Source organism: Festucalex cinctus, chromosome 1 (assembly GCF_051991245.1).
Source record: "Festucalex cinctus isolate MCC-2025b chromosome 1, RoL_Fcin_1.0, whole genome shotgun sequence".
NCBI lineage: Eukaryota > Metazoa > Chordata > Actinopteri > Syngnathiformes > Syngnathidae > Festucalex > Festucalex cinctus.
Window position 1 is genome coordinate 4,836,154 of NC_135411.1, and position 18,743 is coordinate 4,854,896.

General features: G+C 44.8%; 1 protein-coding gene across 1 annotated transcript; it reads left to right on the forward strand.

Moving 5' to 3' along the window:
* Nucleotides 1–1,928: 1,928 nt before the first annotated feature.
* On the forward strand, nt 1,929–18,091 carry LOC144006428 (uncharacterized). The gene is made up of 4 exons (XM_077505280.1): nt 1,929–2,338; nt 3,425–3,613; nt 15,169–15,357; nt 18,039–18,091. The coding sequence occupies exons 1-4, from the start codon at nt 2,215–2,217 to the stop codon at nt 18,089–18,091; spliced, it is 555 nt and encodes a 184-aa protein (XP_077361406.1). The 5' UTR covers nt 1,929–2,214.
* Nucleotides 18,092–18,743: the final 652 nt, after the last annotated feature.

Below are 18,743 nucleotides of genomic sequence, written 5' to 3' on the forward strand. Positions count from 1 at the left end.
GGGGGAATACTTCGAAGATCTCAATTGCACCAACACGTCTTCCTTTGAGGAAGCAGTCTGGCGAATCTGAGGTGGACTCTCCTATCTCTTGTCACGTTTCAGTTGGTTTGGGTTTTTGTTTTATTTTGGTGAGTGTTGGTTGTCTGGTGTTCCTGTCTTCTTCCCCAGTCTCGTTATGGTTTACCTGGTCCACCTGCTTGTGTCTTCCCTTCCTGGTGTGTATTGCTGATTGGTTCCCCCTCCCTGCTGTGTCTCCCAGGTGTGTCCTGTTATTGTCATTAGTGTTTGTATAAGGGAGTGGTGTTTGTCCCACACGGGTGTGGGAGCATTGTTTGATGTTTGATGTTTGATGTTTGATGTTTGATGTTTGATGTTTGATGTTTGATGTTTGATGTTTGATGTTTGATGTTTGATGTTTGATGTTTGATGTTTGATGTTTGATGGTTGAATGTCTGCATGTCTGGTCACCGTGGTGTCTTTATTACCAAGTCTACCAAGTCCTTATGGCCAAGTCTACCAAGTCTGTTATTGCCAAGTTCAAGTCTTCCACGCCAAGTCTTCCGCGCCAAGTCTGCCGCGCCAAGTCTGCCACGCCAAGTCTCTGCATCACGCCACGCCAAGTCTCTGCATCACGCCACGCCAAGTCTCTGCATCACGCCACGCCAAGTCTCTGCATCACGCCACGCCAAGTCTCCGCCATGATCTGTGTCCACGTCCAGCCCAGTGTCCTTCCCTTCAGTCTCGTCCAGTCCTTCCCCGTCATAGTCAATAAAGTTCCTTACATCGTTCTTCCACTTGCTCTTCCTGCCTGTTTCCTCCGCTTTTGGGTCCATCCATACCCCATACGTAACATCTCTGGGTTCAAAGTCACTGAGGTGGTTGGAAATCTCCTCGGTGGCAGGGCCCTGAGGGTGGATGAGATCCGCCCGTAGTTCCTAAAGACTCTGGATGTTGTGGGGATGTCGTGGTTGACACGCCTCTAACGCTGCTTGGTAAATAATTTACAACGCTATTGCTCAAGATTTATTTATTTTTTGCATTTTTATATATTTTAGTTTGGTTTTAAGGTATTTACAAAGAAAAAGGGCAAGGTTAAAATGTTAATTTAAAGATGCCGGGAGAATTTGTCGGCTGCGTAACGTCACTCTCGTGGATTTTGACAGCACACACGTATTTTTTTTTTCACTCACTCACTCACAGAAGCTAACGTGTGAATGAGTGAGTGAAAATAAAAATCCGTGTGTGCTTTTCAAATTGCCGCGGGAGTGACGTCACGCAGCCGACAATTTCGCCCGGCCCCGTTTGCGACACGCCAAACCCCGCTCTGCGATTGGCTGGAGCGGTGTAAACAGAAACGTCCCGCTGTTTACAAACCAAACACAAAATTGCAAAATACAGGCTGGGGCGGTGGGGGTTTATAGGACAAAATCACCCCCAGAAATTAAGAGAAGCCCAGATCTGTAAATTGACAAGTAGTTTGTTTGTTTCAATCCTGCATTTAAAAAGTGCATTTTCCTGAGTGAAACCGGCAGACTGGGCCTTTAAACTCAGAACATTTGGTGGTTAAATCTCATCCCTGAAAATAAACATTCAGTTTACCTCAAAATGCTTGTTCAACTTTGATGGCAAATTTTTAAACTGCACATTCACCACAAAAAAAATTGAACTCTTTTTTTTTTTTTTTTTTTTTTAATAAATCAAATTTAAACAGGCATTTAAACTTTACAATTATATAATAATACTGAAAAAGGGAATGAGACTTTCGATTCCAACTGCAGCAAAAATGCCGACATCTGCCGATGACTTGTGGCATTGCTTGCGCTGAAGCCCCCGGACATTTTCCAACAGCCAATCGTAACGCAGCGGGGGCGTGTCCTGCCTGACTTCCGCCGCACGTCTCCATTCGTTTCTTTACGTGCTCACTGCACTGGCCGGCGGCCACATCGCGTTTCATCAGACGTCCTCTGCTAAATCATTCTTTCTTATTTGGTGTTGGACTGAACACACAGGACTCCCATCACCATTTTGAAGGTCTGCGACACCGTTTATTAAATGTCGGCGTGTGTTTAAACTCGTCTCGGTGCGCGTTGATGCTTCTCGGCCGAGTTAGCTTAGCTTAGCTTAGCTCAGCTCGCTAGCCGCTAACAAAGAGAAGCACATAACACGTGGTCAGGAAGAGACCAAGTGTGACTTTGTTGGCATTATTGTGCCAAAATGTCGGCGAGAACGACACCAAAGGACGAGGAGGAACTCTTTGGAGTCAAAGAAGAGAACGAGCAACATTTTCAACCGCTGGACGACGTTTGCGAGGAGCCTCGAATTGTGCTACACGCAGCAGGTTTGTACACTTCTTATTACTCTCCCTTGCTTAGCACTACTATATAGCGTTAAAAAAAATTCACTGCAGTCCTCATTACTGTACACATTAATTCAATTCAACTTTATTTCAGAGGACGGTTTTACAATCATCAGACAGTCATACCAATGTCTCTGACAAGATGTGTGTGAGTTGAAGAACACTTTGGTCCACGATGCTGTTGTATTAAAACGGTGGTATAATACTAAATGTTTTTTTTTTGTCTGTATACATACCCGTTTCCCACATATTTCTTTTTTTTAAATAATACAATCACATTGTTTTGTTATGATTACTGCCAGTGTTTTAAAAAATAAGTGCCGGTACTCTCCTAATTCATATCTATCTATCTATCTATCTATCTATCTATCTATCTATCTATCTATCTATAGGAGAATTTTTTGGGGTATTTTTATTGTAAATTGTAATATTAAATAGGACTGCCTAATATATCGAAAAAATATCGACATCGCGATATTGGCCCTTGCAATAATCATATCGCAAAGGCACGCAATAAGTTTTATATGGAATGTCATGCTTTTTATATGAATTTGACCAGTCAGATGCTAACTAAAATGTGCATTGCCATTCAATAGTTGAAAATTATCAAGACATAATTACAATTAATGAACTAAGATTACATGAAGGTTGCTTATTTTGCCCCATGAAAAATGTTTTTCTTTCATTAGGTAATAAAAAAGTAATTTCTTTAGGTAAATGTTAAATATCGCAATAATATCGATATCGCTATGTTCAGCAAGTATATCGCATGTTTTTCCAATATCGTGCAGCCCTAATATTAAATATTTTTAAATCAGCTATATGGAAGATTGAAAATTTCAAATCTCTACTGCCACCTGTGGCCGAAAACAAACTGCATGCTCGAACGCGCTGCGCGCACTCGTACGACCTTGAAAAAAAATAATCACAGATATTACATGATATCGCGATCGCATTTTTTTGGGTGAAAAAAAATCGCAATTAGATTATTTTCCATAATCGTTCAGCCTTACTTGAAATTTGACTTAACCAAACCAAATATGTGTTTTGTCGTCTTGTGTCCTGCAGACGTCGGTGAGAAATATCTTCGTCCTGACCAACAGGACATGAAGCCTCCTCATGTTAAAGAGGAGGAAGAACATCCTGACATCGAAGAGGAGGAAAAGCCCGTTCGTGTCAAAGAGGAGGCGGTTGAGGATGATGTCACCAAGTTGCCACCGACCTTCGCCCCTTTAAAGAGTGAAGATGAAGACAAGGGTGAGAGTGACGAGGATGCAGGGGTGGAGCTTCCAAGCAGCAGCTCTTCGTTTTCAGTAAAAAATAAATAAATAAATAAATAAATTTAAAAAAAAAACACAAGGGGGGTGGGGGTGTTGGGCTGGGGTCGATATTAGTGTAAAAAAAAAAATCTAAAATACAAAAGCCAATCTTGACTCTGTTGTGTCGTCTAAAAAAGTAAAATGGAAACTTAAGTAAGTAAATACCATATCGCTCTAATTTCCTACAGGAAGTATTTTTCCCCAAAATTTAAAAACACCTGAAATCTGCCACAAAAACAAATGGTTCAGAAGATTCCCAATGAAATTAAAACTAAGTTATATTAGAAAATGCAATTTCTGGAGAAATTGCGGGTGAATGCAGGAAGGGTGAATAAAAACCTGTGGAATGATTATGAATAATATTGAATGATATTGAATGACCTGGATTGCTATACAATGACCTGAACATGCTAAATTTGGAATGGTTTGAATTTATACAGAAATATAGAAGCGGTTGAAGGAATAAAAATAGCACACAAAGGAAAATAAATTAGCTAGAAACAAATTAACAAGACAAGAAAAACAGTCAAGTGAGCAATGTAGGAAGGAGCAAGTAATTGAGGAAGCAATGGAGTCAAGAGAGAAGAATTAAGTAAGCAAGGAAGTAAGGAGCGTAGAATCGAGTAGCAATGGTGTAAGGAGTGACAAATTGAATCAGCAATGCAGGAAAGATTGAGGACTGGAGTAAGCAATGGAGTAAGGGTCACTCAGGTCACTTCCTATTGATTTTAGGCCATTTCTGGGTAACTTCCTGTTCAAATTGGGTCACTTCCTGTTGAAAACAAGTCAGTTCCTGTTGATTTCAGGTCACTTCCGGGTCACTTCCTATTGAAATCAGGTCACTTTCTGGTGAAATCATGTCACTTCCTGTTGATTTGACGCCACTTCTGGGTCACTTCCTGTTCATTTTAGGCCATTTCCGGGTCACTTCCTATTGAAATAAGGACACTTCCTATTGAAATTGTGTCACTTCCTGTTCATTTGATGCCACTTCTGGGTCACTTCCTATTGATTTTAGGCCATTTCTGGGTAACTCCCTGTTCAAATTAGGTCACTTCCTGTTGAAAACAAGTCAGTTCCTGTTGATTTCAGGTCACTTCCGGGTCACTTCCTATTGAAATCAGGTCACTTTCTGTTGAAATCGTGTCACTTCCTGTTCATTTGATGCCACTTCTGGGTCACTTCCCATTGATTTTAGGCCATTTCTGGGTAACTTCCTGTTCAAATTGGGTCACTTCCTGTTGAAAACAAGTCAGTTCCTGTTGATTTCAGGTCACTTCCGGGTCACTTCCTATTGAAATCAGGTCACTTTCTGTTGAAATCATGTCACTTCCTGTTGATTTGATGCAACTTCTGGGTCACTTCCTGTTCATTTTATGCCATTTCCGGGTCACTTCCTATTGAAATAAGGACACTTCCTATTGAAATTGTGTCACTTCCTGTTCATATGATGCCACTTCTGGGTCACTTCCTATTGATTTTAGGCCATTTCTGGGTAACTCCCTGTTCAAATTGGGTCACTTCCTGTTGAAAACAAGTCAGTTCCTGTTGATTTCAGGTCACTTCCGGGTCACTTTCTGTTGAAATCGTGTCACTTCCTGTTCATTTGATGCCACTTCTGGGTCACTTCCTATTGATTTTATGCCATTTCTGGGTAACTTCCTGTTCAAATTGGGTCACTTCCTGTTGAAAACAAGTCAGTTCCTGTTGATTTCAGGTCACTTCCGGGTACTTCCTATAGAAATCAGGTCACTTTCTGTTGATATCGTGTCACTTCCTGTTGATTTGACGACACTTCTGGGTCACTTCCTCTTCATTTTCGGCCATTTCCGGGTCACTTCCTATTAACTCATTCACTGCCTTGGACGAGTCAGTTCGTTAAAGTGAAAAATAGCGCCCCCTGCCTTTGACGAGTTAATTCGTCAATCCCTTCTTTTTTTTATGGCAAGCTGCGGATAAAAGTCTGGGGCATCAGATGTGTGATTTTCAAGGTTGTAGCCTATTTACTTCCACCACTAGATGGCAGCACTGCCTTGGAAGTGAGCTTATCCAACGTGAAGCACCAGCGGAAGTTGAGGAGCGGAGCAGAGGGAGCATATTAGCATAGCAGAGCATATTAGAATAGCAGATCAAGCATTATGTCTACTTTTAGACAGCTTACACTGGAGGAGAGTTTGTTAAAACCAAAGTCCAGCCAGAAACGTAGAGGATCGTCATCTTTGAACGATAATGACGATCAAAGAAGGGAAAAGATGACGCTGAGGAGCAAGGTACCACTTGTGCAAACAGAGCCGCATGTTAGTCAACCCGTGAGCTCACAAGGCAGTCAGGAGAAATCTGTTGCTGCATCCATCAATTCCACTGAATGGACGGAAACGTCATGCGACTCATCGGATGAGTATCTGCCCACAAAAACCCCTGACTGGAGCGAAGACTCGGACACATCGCAGAGTAGCGATGACGGTGAGAGCTAACGTGCTAACTCGCTAACTTTGCCTCTACTAGCGATCTCCTCGTCTTTCCGTTACATGCACTTTATTTATTACACTGTTGCCACAGTTGCCATTACTAACGGCTGTACAGATGATGTATTTTATTGCTGTGGACGTAAATGTGTTGCGATGATGAGCTAACTTGCGCGATCGTCAAATTTAAACCCATCTTGTACGAGTTGTGTTTTTCTGTCGATGTGGGTGGGGATAAAAATGTGATACGGAGTACAGCATTGATGCTAGAAGGATTAGTTAGTCTTATTTATTGTTCTTCTTTCAGTGATCGACATCTGTGCATGTATATAAAAAGCTAGACTAAGTCAAGCAATGAGGAGAAAATTACTGGTGTAAATCAAAGGGTATAAAAGGGCAGGAAAATGTTTAGCAAAGGGAAAAAAATCCAGGCAGCAGTAAAAATCATATGCTTCTATTATTTACAGATTGGCCATCCACCAGTCGGGTCTCACCGATTGGCAGAGCAAAGACAGGGAGAAAAAAAATCTGCAAAAAACTATAGCAATAAAACAAAAAGTAATCTTTTGATTCTATGTTTCACAGCAGGTACATCCAGAAATACTGCGGCTGCTTTGTGTGGGGCTAAGAGAGGTAAAAACGTTTTTAGTACAAATCACACCACATCAGTAAATAACAATTTCATGTCATTTATTTTTCTGTAATTTACAGTTGGATCATTGAACTGTAATGAGGATCAATCCTGGAAGCAGACACACTGGAGGCCCAAAAGGATTCGCTTCACCGCTAAGCCCGGACCCCAGGGCTCTGCTGCGGAGCTGGAGTCAGACCTGCCGGTGGATTTTCTCGAGCTTTTCATCACCAATGAGCTGCTGCAGCATATTGTTGATGAGACACATGCCAACGCGCTTGATTCGTTGCAGGAAAACCCCTGCGGACTTCCATACAGTAGAAGTCACGACTGGAGGCCACTTACTGTAGAAGAACTCAAAACCTTCCTTGGCCTAAGTTTCATTACAGGGTTCATCAAGAAACCTGTTTTGGAAGACTACTGGAGTGTAGAGGAATTTGAGAGCACACCTTTTTTTGGACAAACAATGTCCAGAAATAGATATCAAATTATTTGGAGGTATTTACACTTCAATGGCACTGCACATGATACATCGGACAAAATGCACAAGGTCCGCCCAGTCCTGGACTATGTAGTGGCCAAATTCAAAGATCTGTACACGCCAAAACAAAACATTTGTATAGATGAGGGCATGATGACGTGGCGTGGTCGGCTCTCCTTCAAAGTGTACGACCCCCAAAAACCCATCAAATATGGGATTAAATCATACGTTCTTTGTGATTCTGAGACTGGCTACTGCTTCAACTTGATGCCATACATCGGTGTATCCCATACCCTGCCTGACATCATTTTTACACTACTTGACCGCCTCACAGGTCAGGGATATACCCTGTTTATGGACAATTTTTATAATTCCATTGGCCTCTGTGAGTGTCTTCTTTCAGCAAAGACGAACGTGTGTGGGACACTCGGAAAGAACCGTGGGGAGCCTCAGCTCATAAGAGAGGCAAACAAGACAAGCTTGGGGGCAAATGGCAAGCTTGTCTGTCACAATGAAAAGGTGATGGTTGTTGCATGGCAGGACAGGCGGACTGTCAAGATGGTGACGACCTGCCATCAAGACAGGACGCTTCCTGTGGAAGTGTGGCAGGAGGGGAACAAGGAGAAAGTCACCGTTCTCAAACCGGAATGCGTTGCGGAGTACGATGCTTCAATGAATGGGGTGGACAAACTAGATCAAAACATTGTTTATTACCCCTTCCTCGGGCGCTCTGTAAATTGGTCAATGAAGTTTGTCACTTATCTTTTTCAATTGTGCATGTTCAATGCACATGTTTTATACAGAGTCAAAAACCCACAGAAGCCTGCAACCTTACTTGCGTTTATAAAAAAGGTGGTTGTTTCATGGACCGTGAAACAGCAAGTTGGACAGGGTGATGATGAGCAAGCTGTGGGGAAACAAACAAGGGCCCCATACATGAAAGACCCGGAGAGGAGGCTTGATGGACAGTTGGGCAGGCATCGGCTAGAGAAGTTGGTGCCCACCAGCAAGAAGTTGGTGCCAACAAGAAGGTGTCGGGTGTGCCAACGAAAAGGCCTAAGGAGGGAGACCACCATGTGGTGTGCATCTTGCCATGTACCCTTGCACCCAGGAAGCTGCTTCACATCATACCACACCAAAAAACAATACACATCATAGGGGCGATACACATTCTCTCACATGCACACGCACACATGCACACACACACACCCACACCCACACACACTTGTAAATAGTTGAAAGTTCATACAAGCAGTGAGCACCCACATACTCGTGCATATGCTCAAAAAACATGTATACAGTATAGTTCAAAATGAATTTCCTTTTTTTTTGTAAATATTGTAAATAGTTGTATTGATGTTGTATGGTTGTAAGTTGGGGCACACACACAAAATATTTTTTCTTTTTGTCAAATATAGAAAATGTAAATAGCTTGGTTTGAAAATTGGAGTACACGCTCGCATACACTCAACCACTCTCACCCACTTGTATATGTAGTTCAGTTTTTTTTTTTTTTTGCTACATCTGAATTGTCAATAGTTAATAATAAATTTACCATCAAAATACATTTATCTGTGTTTTTTATGTTGTTGTAACGAAGGAAAGGACTGTTCAGATGTTTGAGATGCCACAAAAGCATCAAAGTCAAAATTTAACTCAAAAGGAACCTTTTCACAAAAAGCTGTTTTTCTCCGTTTTCTAGTCAAAAACAGAAAAATTGGTTAAACTTAGTGTTGTTCTATTGCGAATAACTAGAGAAGGGAGAATGTTAGAAACGTACTTTTTTTTTAAATGAAAGAAGAGGGTTTAACCTTTCCTTTGGTGGGTTCCATGTTTATATACCTATAGAGCAAAATATTCTGTGGGCCTTCAAAAATGAGTCAAAATCCTCAAAAATGGCTGGCAAGCTGAAGCTCGCTTTTCTGAAAATGGCTGGCAGTGAATGAGTTAAAATCAGGTCACTTCCTGTTGAAATCGTGTCACTTCCTGTTGATTTGATGCCACTTCTGGGTCACTTCCTGTTGATTTTAGGCAATTTCTGGGTCACTTCCTATTGAAATCAGCTCACTTCCTTTTGAAATCAAGTCACTTCCGGGTCACTTCCTGTTGAAAACAAGTCAGTTCCTGTTGATTTCGGGTCACTTCCGGGTCATTCCTGTTGAAAACAAGTCACTTCCTGTTGAAATCAGGTTATTTCCTACAAATGGTGTAAAACACAAGTTATGACCATAGATTTTACTTTGTCCAGTTGACAGTCAATTCGATTTAACAAACATCGCCACCTGCCCTTTAATCTACCAAATGCGTGTTCCACGGTGATTCGGGCTCTGCTTGTCTTGTTGTTGTAAATTAACTGCTGCATGGTCAGCCTGCCGTTGTCATTGAACGGCTTCAGCAGTCAGCTCTTAAGTGGATAGGCAGCATCACCGAGCAGGTAATACCCAACGTTGTGTCCATGTATGTTTTTTGTTTCTTGAGGGTATAGCAAACCTCTGTCAACAACCTCGTGATTGACATGATACCATCCATCCATCAATCCATCTTCTTCCGCTTATCCGGGGTCGGGGCGCGGGGGCAGCAGCTTCAGGAGGGAAACCCAGACTTCCCTCTCCCCAACCACTTCAACCAGCTCCTCCGGTGGGATCCCAAGGCGTTCCCAGGCCAGCCGAGAGACATAGTCTCTCCAGCGTGTCCTGGGTCGTCCCCGGGGCCTCCCACCGGTGGGACATGCCCGGAACACCTCCCCAGGGAGGCGTCCAGGAGGCATCCGAACCAGATGCCCGAGCCACCTCAGCTGGCTCCTCTCAAGGCGGAGGAGCAGCGGCTCGACTCCGAGTCCCTCCCGGATGACCGAGCTTCTCACCCTATCTCTAAGGGAGAGCCCGGACACGCTGCGGAGGAAACTCATTTCGGCCGCTTGTATCCGGGATCTCGTTCTTTCGGTCACGACCCACAGCTCGTGACCATCGGTGAGGGTTGGAACGTAGATCGACCGGTAAATCGAGACCTTTGCCTTTTGCCTTTTGGCTTTTGCTTTGCTCTTTCTTTACCACGACAGACCAATACAGAGTCTGCATCACTGCAGACGCTGCACCGATCCGCCTGTCGATCTCCCGCTCCATCCTACCCTCACTTGTGAACAAGACCCCAAGATACTTGAACTCCTCCACTTGGGGCAGGATCTCATCCCAACCTGAAGACGACACTCCACCCTTTTCCGACTGAGGACCATGGTCTCGGATTTGGAGGTGCTGATCCTCATCCCAGCCGCTTCACACTCTGCTGCGAACCGCTCCAGTGAGAGCTGAAGGCCCCGGCCTGATGAAGCCAACAGCACCACATCATCTGCAAAGAGCAGAGATGCAATGCTGAGGCCACCAAACCGGAACCCCTCCACGCCTCGGCTGCGCCTAGAAATTCTGTCCATAAAAGTTATGAACAGAATCGGTGACAAAGGGCAACCTTGGCGGAGTCCAACCCTCACCGGAAACGAATCCGACTTACTGCCGGCAATGCGGACCAAACTCTGGCAACGGTCGTACAGGGACCGAACAGCCCGTATCAAGGGGCCCGGCACCCCGTACTCCCGAAGCACCCCCCACAGAACTCCCCGAGGGACACGGTCGAACGCCTTCTCCAAATCCACAAAACACATGTGGACTGGTTGAGCGAACTCCCACCCTCGAGGATCCTGCGGAGGGTGTAGAGCTGGTCCACTGTTCCACGGCCAGGACGAAAACCACACTGCTCCTCCTGAATCCGAGATTCGACCTCCCGATGGACCCTCCTCTCCAGCACCCCTCAAATAGACCTTACCAGGGAGGCTGAGGAGTGTGATCCCTCTGTAGTTGGAACACACTCTCCGGTCCCCCTTCTTAAAAATGGGGACCACCACCCCAGTCTGCCAATCCAGAGGCACTGTCCCCGATGTCCACGCGATGTTGTATAGGCGTGGCAACCACGACAGCCCCACAACATCCAGAGTCTTTAGGAACTCCGGGCGGATCTCATCCACCCCCGGGGCCCTGCCACCGAGGAGCTTTCCAACCACCTCAGTGACTTCGACCCCAGAGATAGGAGAGCCCACCCCAGAGTCCCCAGACTCTGCTTCATCAAAAGGAGACGTGTTGGTGGAATTGAGGAGGTCTTCGAAGTATTCCCCCCACCGCTTCACGACGTCCCGAGTCGAGGTCAGCAGCACCCCATCGCCACTATACACAGTGTTAATGGTGCACTGCTTTCCTCTCCTGAGACGCCAGATGGTGGACCAGAATTTCCTCAAAGCCATCCGGAAGTCGTTTTCCATGGCCTCACCGAACTCCTCCCATGTCCGAGTTTTTGCCTCAGCAACCGCCGAAGCCGAGTTCCGCTTGGCCATCCGGTACCTGTCAGCTGCCTCCGGAGTCCGACAGGCCAAAAAGGCCCGATAGGACTCCTTCTTCAGCTTGACGGCATCCCTTTCCGCTGGTGTCCACCAGCGGGTTCGAAGATTGCCGCCGCGACAGGCACCGACCACCTTAAGGCCACAGCTCCGATCGGCCGCCTCAACAATGGAGGCGCGGAACATGGCCCATTCGGACTCAATGTCCCCCGCCTCCCCCGAGACAAGGGAGAAGCTCTGCCGGAGGTGGGCAGTGAAACTCTTTCTGACAGGGGATTCCGCCAGACGTTCCCAGCAAACCCTCACAATAGGTTTGGGTCTGCCAGGTCGGACCGGCATCTTCCCCCACCATCGGAGCCAACACACCACCAGGTGGTGATCAGTTGACAGCTCCGCCCCTCTCTTCACCCGAGTGTCCAAAACATGCGGCCGCAAATCCGATGACACGACTACAAAGTCGATCATCGAACTGCGGCCTAGGGTGTCCTGGTGCCAAGTGCACATATGGACACCCTTATGCTTGAACATGGTGTTCGTTATGGACAAACCGTGACGAGCACAGAAGTCCAACAACAGAACACCGCTCGGGTTCCGATCAGGGGGGCCGTTCCTCCCAATCACGCCCCTCCAGGTCTCACTGTCATTCCCCACGTGAGCGTTGAAGTCCCCCAGCAGGACGAGGGAGTCCCCAGAGGGAGCGCTCTCCAGCACACCGTCCAAGGACTCCAAAAAGGGTGGGTACTCTGAGCTGCTGTTTGGTGCATATGCACAAATAACAGTCAGGACCCGTCCCCCCACCCGAAGGCGGAGGGAGGCGACCCTCTTGTCCACCGGGGTAAACCCCAACGTACAGGCGCCGAGCCGGGGGGCAATAAGTATGCCCACACCTGCTCTGCGCCTCACACCGTGGGCAACTCCAGAGTGGAAGAGAATCCAACCCCTCTCAAGAGGACTGGTACCAGAGCCCAAGCCGTGTGTGGAGGCGAGTCCGACTATGTCTAGTCGGAACTTCTCGGCCTCGCACACCACCTCGGGCTCCTTCCCTGCCAGAGAGGTGACATTCCATGTCCCAAAGCCAGCTTCTGTAGCCGGGGGTCGGTCCGCCAACGTCTCCTCCCTTGGCTGCCACCCAGCCTACACTGCACCCGACCCCTTTGGCCCCTCCCACCGGTGGTGAGCCCGTGGGAAGGGTGACCCACGTTGCCTCTTCGGGCTGTGCCCGGCCGGGCCCCATGGGTGCAGGCCCGGCCACCAGGTGCTCGCCAGCGAGCCCCGCCTCCAGGCCTGGCTCCAGAGGGGGGCCCCGGTGACCCGCGTCCGGGCAAGGGAAACGAGTCTCCAAAGTTCTTTTCCATCATAAGGGTCTTCTGAGCCGTTCTTAGTCTGGCCCCTCACCTAGGACCTGTTTGCCATGGGTGACCCTGCCAGGGGCATAAAGCCCCAGACAACATAGCTCCTAGGATCATTGGGACACGCAAACCCCTCCACCACGTTAAGGTGCCGGCTCACGGAGGGGGACATGATACCAGAACATCTTAAAAAAGGAAGTGTGGGAAGTGTTAGATTGCCACCTCAAGCTAGGGGTTTATTATAGGGCCACACATATAGGTGCATATTCTGCTATTTTAAGATGACATGATACCAGAACATCTTAAAATAGCAGAATATGCACCTATATGTATGGCCCTATAATAAACCACTAGCTTGAGGTGGCAATCTAACACTTCCCAAATTAATAACTTTTCCCTAAATCCCGGCACGTCTGTCCTATCATTTGTGCATTGTCAAAGAAAGAAAGCCATTTCAACACTTTGGATCGGTCTTTTTTTTTTTTTTTTTTTTTTTTTTAAAAGCAAAAAGCAACAAGTGGACAGACTAACAATACATCCAGCTCCAACGATATTATGAATTACGAAGCGTAGATTTAGCGTGAACAGCAAATCGCCATCAAGCCCTATTTTGCCGTGAATTGCACGATAACTTAGGCTGGTAACACCAGTTTCCAGCGATTGCAGAGTTCATGAAAGCGCGCGTCACGGCAAGATATCCACAAACAAGACCGACGCGCGCGGAAACACGCTTCACTTTAATCACATTATGTTACAAGTTACCAATGTGAAATAAATTCCGTATAATTGTGTGTTTAAGCCTTACCAGTGCACGTCTTCGCGCTTGCAGGAGTAAGCGTCTTCGTGTTTGCAGGTTTGACCGTCTTTCCACGAGGCGTGAGCGAGTTCTGCCCACCCATTTCTCGTCTTGCTGAGGTATGGCAGGTCCGAATGGTTGTCATCAACCTTTCCCTTGACGTTCTAATAGTTGCAACCACAACTTTGTGCAACATGACAAGGAAGAGAAAAAGATGATAATGCTCCAACATGCCTTGTATCACAACAAATGGCGATGGAGGGTCCAAGGTCGCGTGTTTCAAAGTCACCCTGCTTGTTTGTCATTCGGTTTTACCGGTACCGCCACTTGCTGGACAGGCGGGGTAGTGCTGTTTTTTTCCTCCCCCCTGACATACGTCATCAGTCTCATTTGAATAAGCTACCCTGCCCGCTTTCATGCTGTGTGAACGCAAACTCGTGGGCCGCTCACAAGTTCTTCGGACCCGGAACTGACTCTACCATGAACTCAAAGTTCATGGGCTTTTTGGTGTGAAAGCGCCTTTTAAAGATGGAGAATTGGTGGACTACATTGAAGTTGGAATGTAGTGAATTGGATGAAGAATGTGGAAGTAAATGTGAAATGTAGAATGGAGGGAGAGGTAGGGTACAAAATGGGGACTTGTGGTAAGACGTTAATTTTGGAAGTGAAAAAGAAGAGCTCATGGTGTGAATTGGTGGAATATATTGAAGTTGGAACAAAGTGAATCGGATGAAAATTGTGGAAGTAAATGTGAAATGTAGAATCTCCCATTATGAATACATTGGAAAAAACGTGTACGAAATCGGGAATTGCGAGTAAGGCGTGAATTTTGGAACAGGAAAAGAGCTCGTGGTATGATTTGGTGGAATATATTGACGTTGGAATGAAGTAAATTGGATGAAAAATGTGGAAGGAAATTTTGAATCTTCCATGAAGAATGCATGAGGAAAAATTGGGTACAAAATGGGGAATTGTGGGTAAGGCGTGAATATTTGGAATATGTTTAAATTGGAAAGATGAGAATGGGATGAATCATGTGGAAGTAGGGGTCTTCCAGCCTAACTATGGTTACAAATAGGTGTTTTAATTTTCTATGTAAAAGTTGAAATGTATGCGGATGGACAATATCAACTCAACTCAATTTAGTCGACTTCAATCAATAGAGAGAGATTAAAATGGTTTTAGATTTGACCTTATATCGGCTGTCAGATTTTTAACAAGGCCAATACTTTTTTTTTCCTTTTTCTTTTTGTTGTTTTGGGATGGGCCAATCCGAGTGTGCGGTGGCCCCAAGTCGAGGTGCACTGTAGAAACAATAATGCACATCATCTCACGCTTGAAATTTGACTTGACCAACCCAAATGTGTGTTTGTCTTCTTGTGTCCTGCAGACGTCGCTGAGAAATATCTTCGTCCTGACCAAGAGGACATGAAGCCTCCGAATGTTAAAGAGGAGGAAGAACATCCTTACATCGAAGAGGAAGAAAAGCCCGTTCGTGTCAAAGAGGAGGAGGTTGAGGATGACGTCACCAAGTCACCAATGACCTTCGCCCCTTTAAAGAGTGAAGATGAAGTCAAGGGTGAGAGTGAGGAGGGCAGAGGGGCGGAGCCTCCAAACAGGATCTTAAATCCTCAAAACATGATTCCACAAAGTGATGCAGACCACTGGGGACCATCAAAAATAAAAAGTGATGACATAAGGTCCCTTTCTTCTCATGATGATGATGATGATGATAATGATGATAATCTGCATGGTAATGATGAACATGCTGCTGATGATAGGTCGTGTCACACTGACGACAAATCCTGCGAATGTTCTCACTGTGGGAAAACATTGAGTTCAAAAGGAAGTTTGAAAATTCACTTGAGAAGACACACTGGGGAAAAACCTTTTTCTTGTTTAGATTGTGGCAAAAGCTTCTCTGACAAGTCAGATTTAACAATACATACAAGAAGACACACTGGGGAAAAACCTTTTTCTTGTTCAGATTGTGGCAAAAGCTTCTCTCGGAAGTCACATTTAACATTACATTCAAGAACACACACTGGGGAAAAACCTTTTTCTTGTTTAGATTGTGGCAAAAGCTTCTCTTGGAAGTCAGATTTAACAACACATACAAGAAGACACACTGGGGAAAAACCTTTTTCTTGCTCAGATTGTGGCAAAAGCTTCTCTCGGAAGTCACATTTAACATTACATTCAAGAACACACACTGGGGAAAAACTTTTTGCTTGTACCCACTGTGGCAAAAGCTTCTTTCGGAAGTCACATTTAACAACACATACAAGAAGACACACTGGGGAAAAACCTTTTTCTTGCTCAGATTGTGGCAAAAGCTTCTCTTCGAAGTCAAATTTAACAACACATACAAGAAGACACACTGGCAAGAAACCTTTTTCTTGCTCAGACTGTGGCAAAAGCTTCCCTGCCAAACCTGAATTAAGAAGCCACATAAGAACACACACGGGACAGAAACCATATTCATGCAAAAAATGTGTGAAAAGCTTCGCTTCCACCAATTCTTTAACAGCACATGCAAAAACACACACTGGAGAGAAACCGTATTCCTGCTCAGATTGTGGAAAAAGCTTCTCTTCCATTACAAATTTAAGAAAGCACACAAGAACACATGGTGGGAAGGAACCATTCAGTTGCAGTGTTTGTGCTAAAAGATTCTCTTGTAAAAAGCTTGCTGAGAGACACGAGTGTGCTGGTGAGAATAGCAGCCATCTTTGAAGCTTCAAAAAATGAAGGGAAGTGAGACTGGTGTGCTGTAAAAGTGTCAATGCATCTTAAAAGTGTAAATGTAAAGCTTTCAAATCTACTCAACCTGTAAATATTAAATGTTTGCTGTTAATGTGTTTAAATGTCAAAGTATGTTTGTTTTGTTCTTTTTGTACGTAATTTAGGAAGTTATTTTTGTTTGCTTCTGAATTTTGTTAATGGTTGTTTGTTGATGTTTGTACGTGTTGTGTATTTGCTTGTGTGAAGCACATTGATTTGCCTTGTGTATGAAATAGAAATAAAGCTACCTTGCAATTTTCCCCAAATAAGCGTCAATACGTTCAGACACACAAAGCCATCTGCGATTAAAATTTTTTGTTGAACAGTGTTATCACTGAAATGATTGATGCAAATGTCCTACTCTTTGTTGCTAACTCAACCACCACAGCTCCGTGCTAGCTAACACGCCATATGCTAGTGCATTTTGCAAATTTTATCTTTCTATGTAACAATTTTGACATGATTAGCATACAATATTCAGATGACATAAGAACAAAATTGTGTCCATACCTGGTTTTGATTGAATATAATTTCTGTTCATGTGGCACTTTTGCCTCTGCAGGCAGATTGTTCTTGTCGTCAAACAACCTTTCATCACATTTTGAAATCAAAATACAAATCAAATGGAGTAGATGCCACCTGGACTTCCGGGCTTCACACACCAGCTCCGTTTCCGGCCACTGCTGCGACTCACAGGCGGCGTTCCGACAAAAATGATCACATTAAGAGAAGCGACAGTACAATGCAATTGCATTTGTACTTCTGAGTGTGGCGCTGATGAGATGATGCTCCCCCTGGTGGGAAGTGTGTGGCAATACCTTACATCCCTAGCCAATCAGCATTAGTGCCCTCCCTACAAATAAGGAGTCAGTTGGTACCTGCCCTCAACTTACTCCTTGGCTCTGAGGTCCGCCTCCTTGACTTCAATGGCTTGTCATCATCAGTCATCACGAACATTTTACCTTCATTGGAAGGTAAGTGTTGCGTCAAAACTTTGCTGAAGGAAAGTGTGAGAGCCACAGATGACAAAAACTGGCCAAAAGTCATTTGTATTACTTGCAGTACAAATAAATATTGCATATATCAATAATATATCAGATACTGTACCAAACATTTACTACTAACTAAGACAAGTAATTAAACTCATAACATTTGGTGGTTTAAATCTCATCCCAGATAATAAACTTTCAGTTTACCTCAAAATGCTTGTTCAACTTTGATGGCGAATTTTTAAACTGCACATCCACTTCAATAAACTGGTGCCATTTAAAACTTTTCAATTATATCGGGAACAAAACATTGAAAAAGGGAATGAAACTTTCGAACTGCAGCAAAAAAAAATAAAAAAAAATGGCGGCATCTGTCGATGCCTTGATGACAATGCTTGCTTTGAAGCCTCCGCACAGTTTCCAGCAACCAATCATAAGGCAGCGGGGGCGTGTCCTGCCTGACTTAACTTCCGCCGCACTTCCGCAGGTCTTCTGTACTGTGTGGGCTGTCGGCTATCCAGCTCAGTGCTCTCAGTCTAGTTAGCTTAGCTTAGCTTAGTTTAGCTGGGAGAGCAACAGGAGCTTTGACCTAGTAGACTTGCCGTAGTTGATCGCGAGATGCGGTGACTATCGCGTGACCGGTAGCGAGACTGGGAAAATCTAACATGGCGGCGACCTGCTGCTAAAATAGAATTAGCTTATTTCTAATTAAACCCGAATTTAACGACTTGATAAATTCGATTTTTTTCTTTTCTAAGAAAGATCGGAAATATTATCCAGTGTGGACGACCTCGAACGTTTTATTGACGATCATTTTTATAGCTGCGCGATGGATGATCTGGCGGCTAGTCGGGATAATCCTTCGAAAAAAAGGAAAAATGATTCATCAACAGATACGGATGATTTAGCAACCACCGACGTATCGGTGAGTATGCTGGATTCCATAAATAAAAAACTTGACGTCCTCTGTCTTATCCGCGAGGACGTCAAAGAATTAAAGGCAAGTTTGGAATTCGTTAGCCAACAGGTAAGCGATCTCCAACGCGATAACTCCGAGCTACGCTCCTCTCTCGTCGCTAAAGATCCCACAGGAGACGGTAAATAATATCTCTTTTCACCGTGTACACCGGCTCGGAGCTCGTAAGGGCAATAAGCCCCGTCCTATTATTGCTAAGTTCGAACATTTTAAACA

Bases quoted from the DNA above. Each gene is read 5' to 3' on its own strand.
- LOC144006428 (XM_077505280.1), top strand. From the start codon at position 2,215: ATGTCGGCGAGAACGACACCAAAGGACGAGGAGGAACTCTTTGGAGTC. The intron at 2,339-3,424 runs GTTTGTACACTT...TGTGTCCTGCAG, and splicing joins AATTGTGCTACACGCAGCAG to ACGTCGGTGAGAAATATCTT. The intron at 3,614-15,168 runs GTGAGAGTGACG...TGTGTCCTGCAG, and splicing joins GAGTGAAGATGAAGACAAGG to ACGTCGCTGAGAAATATCTT.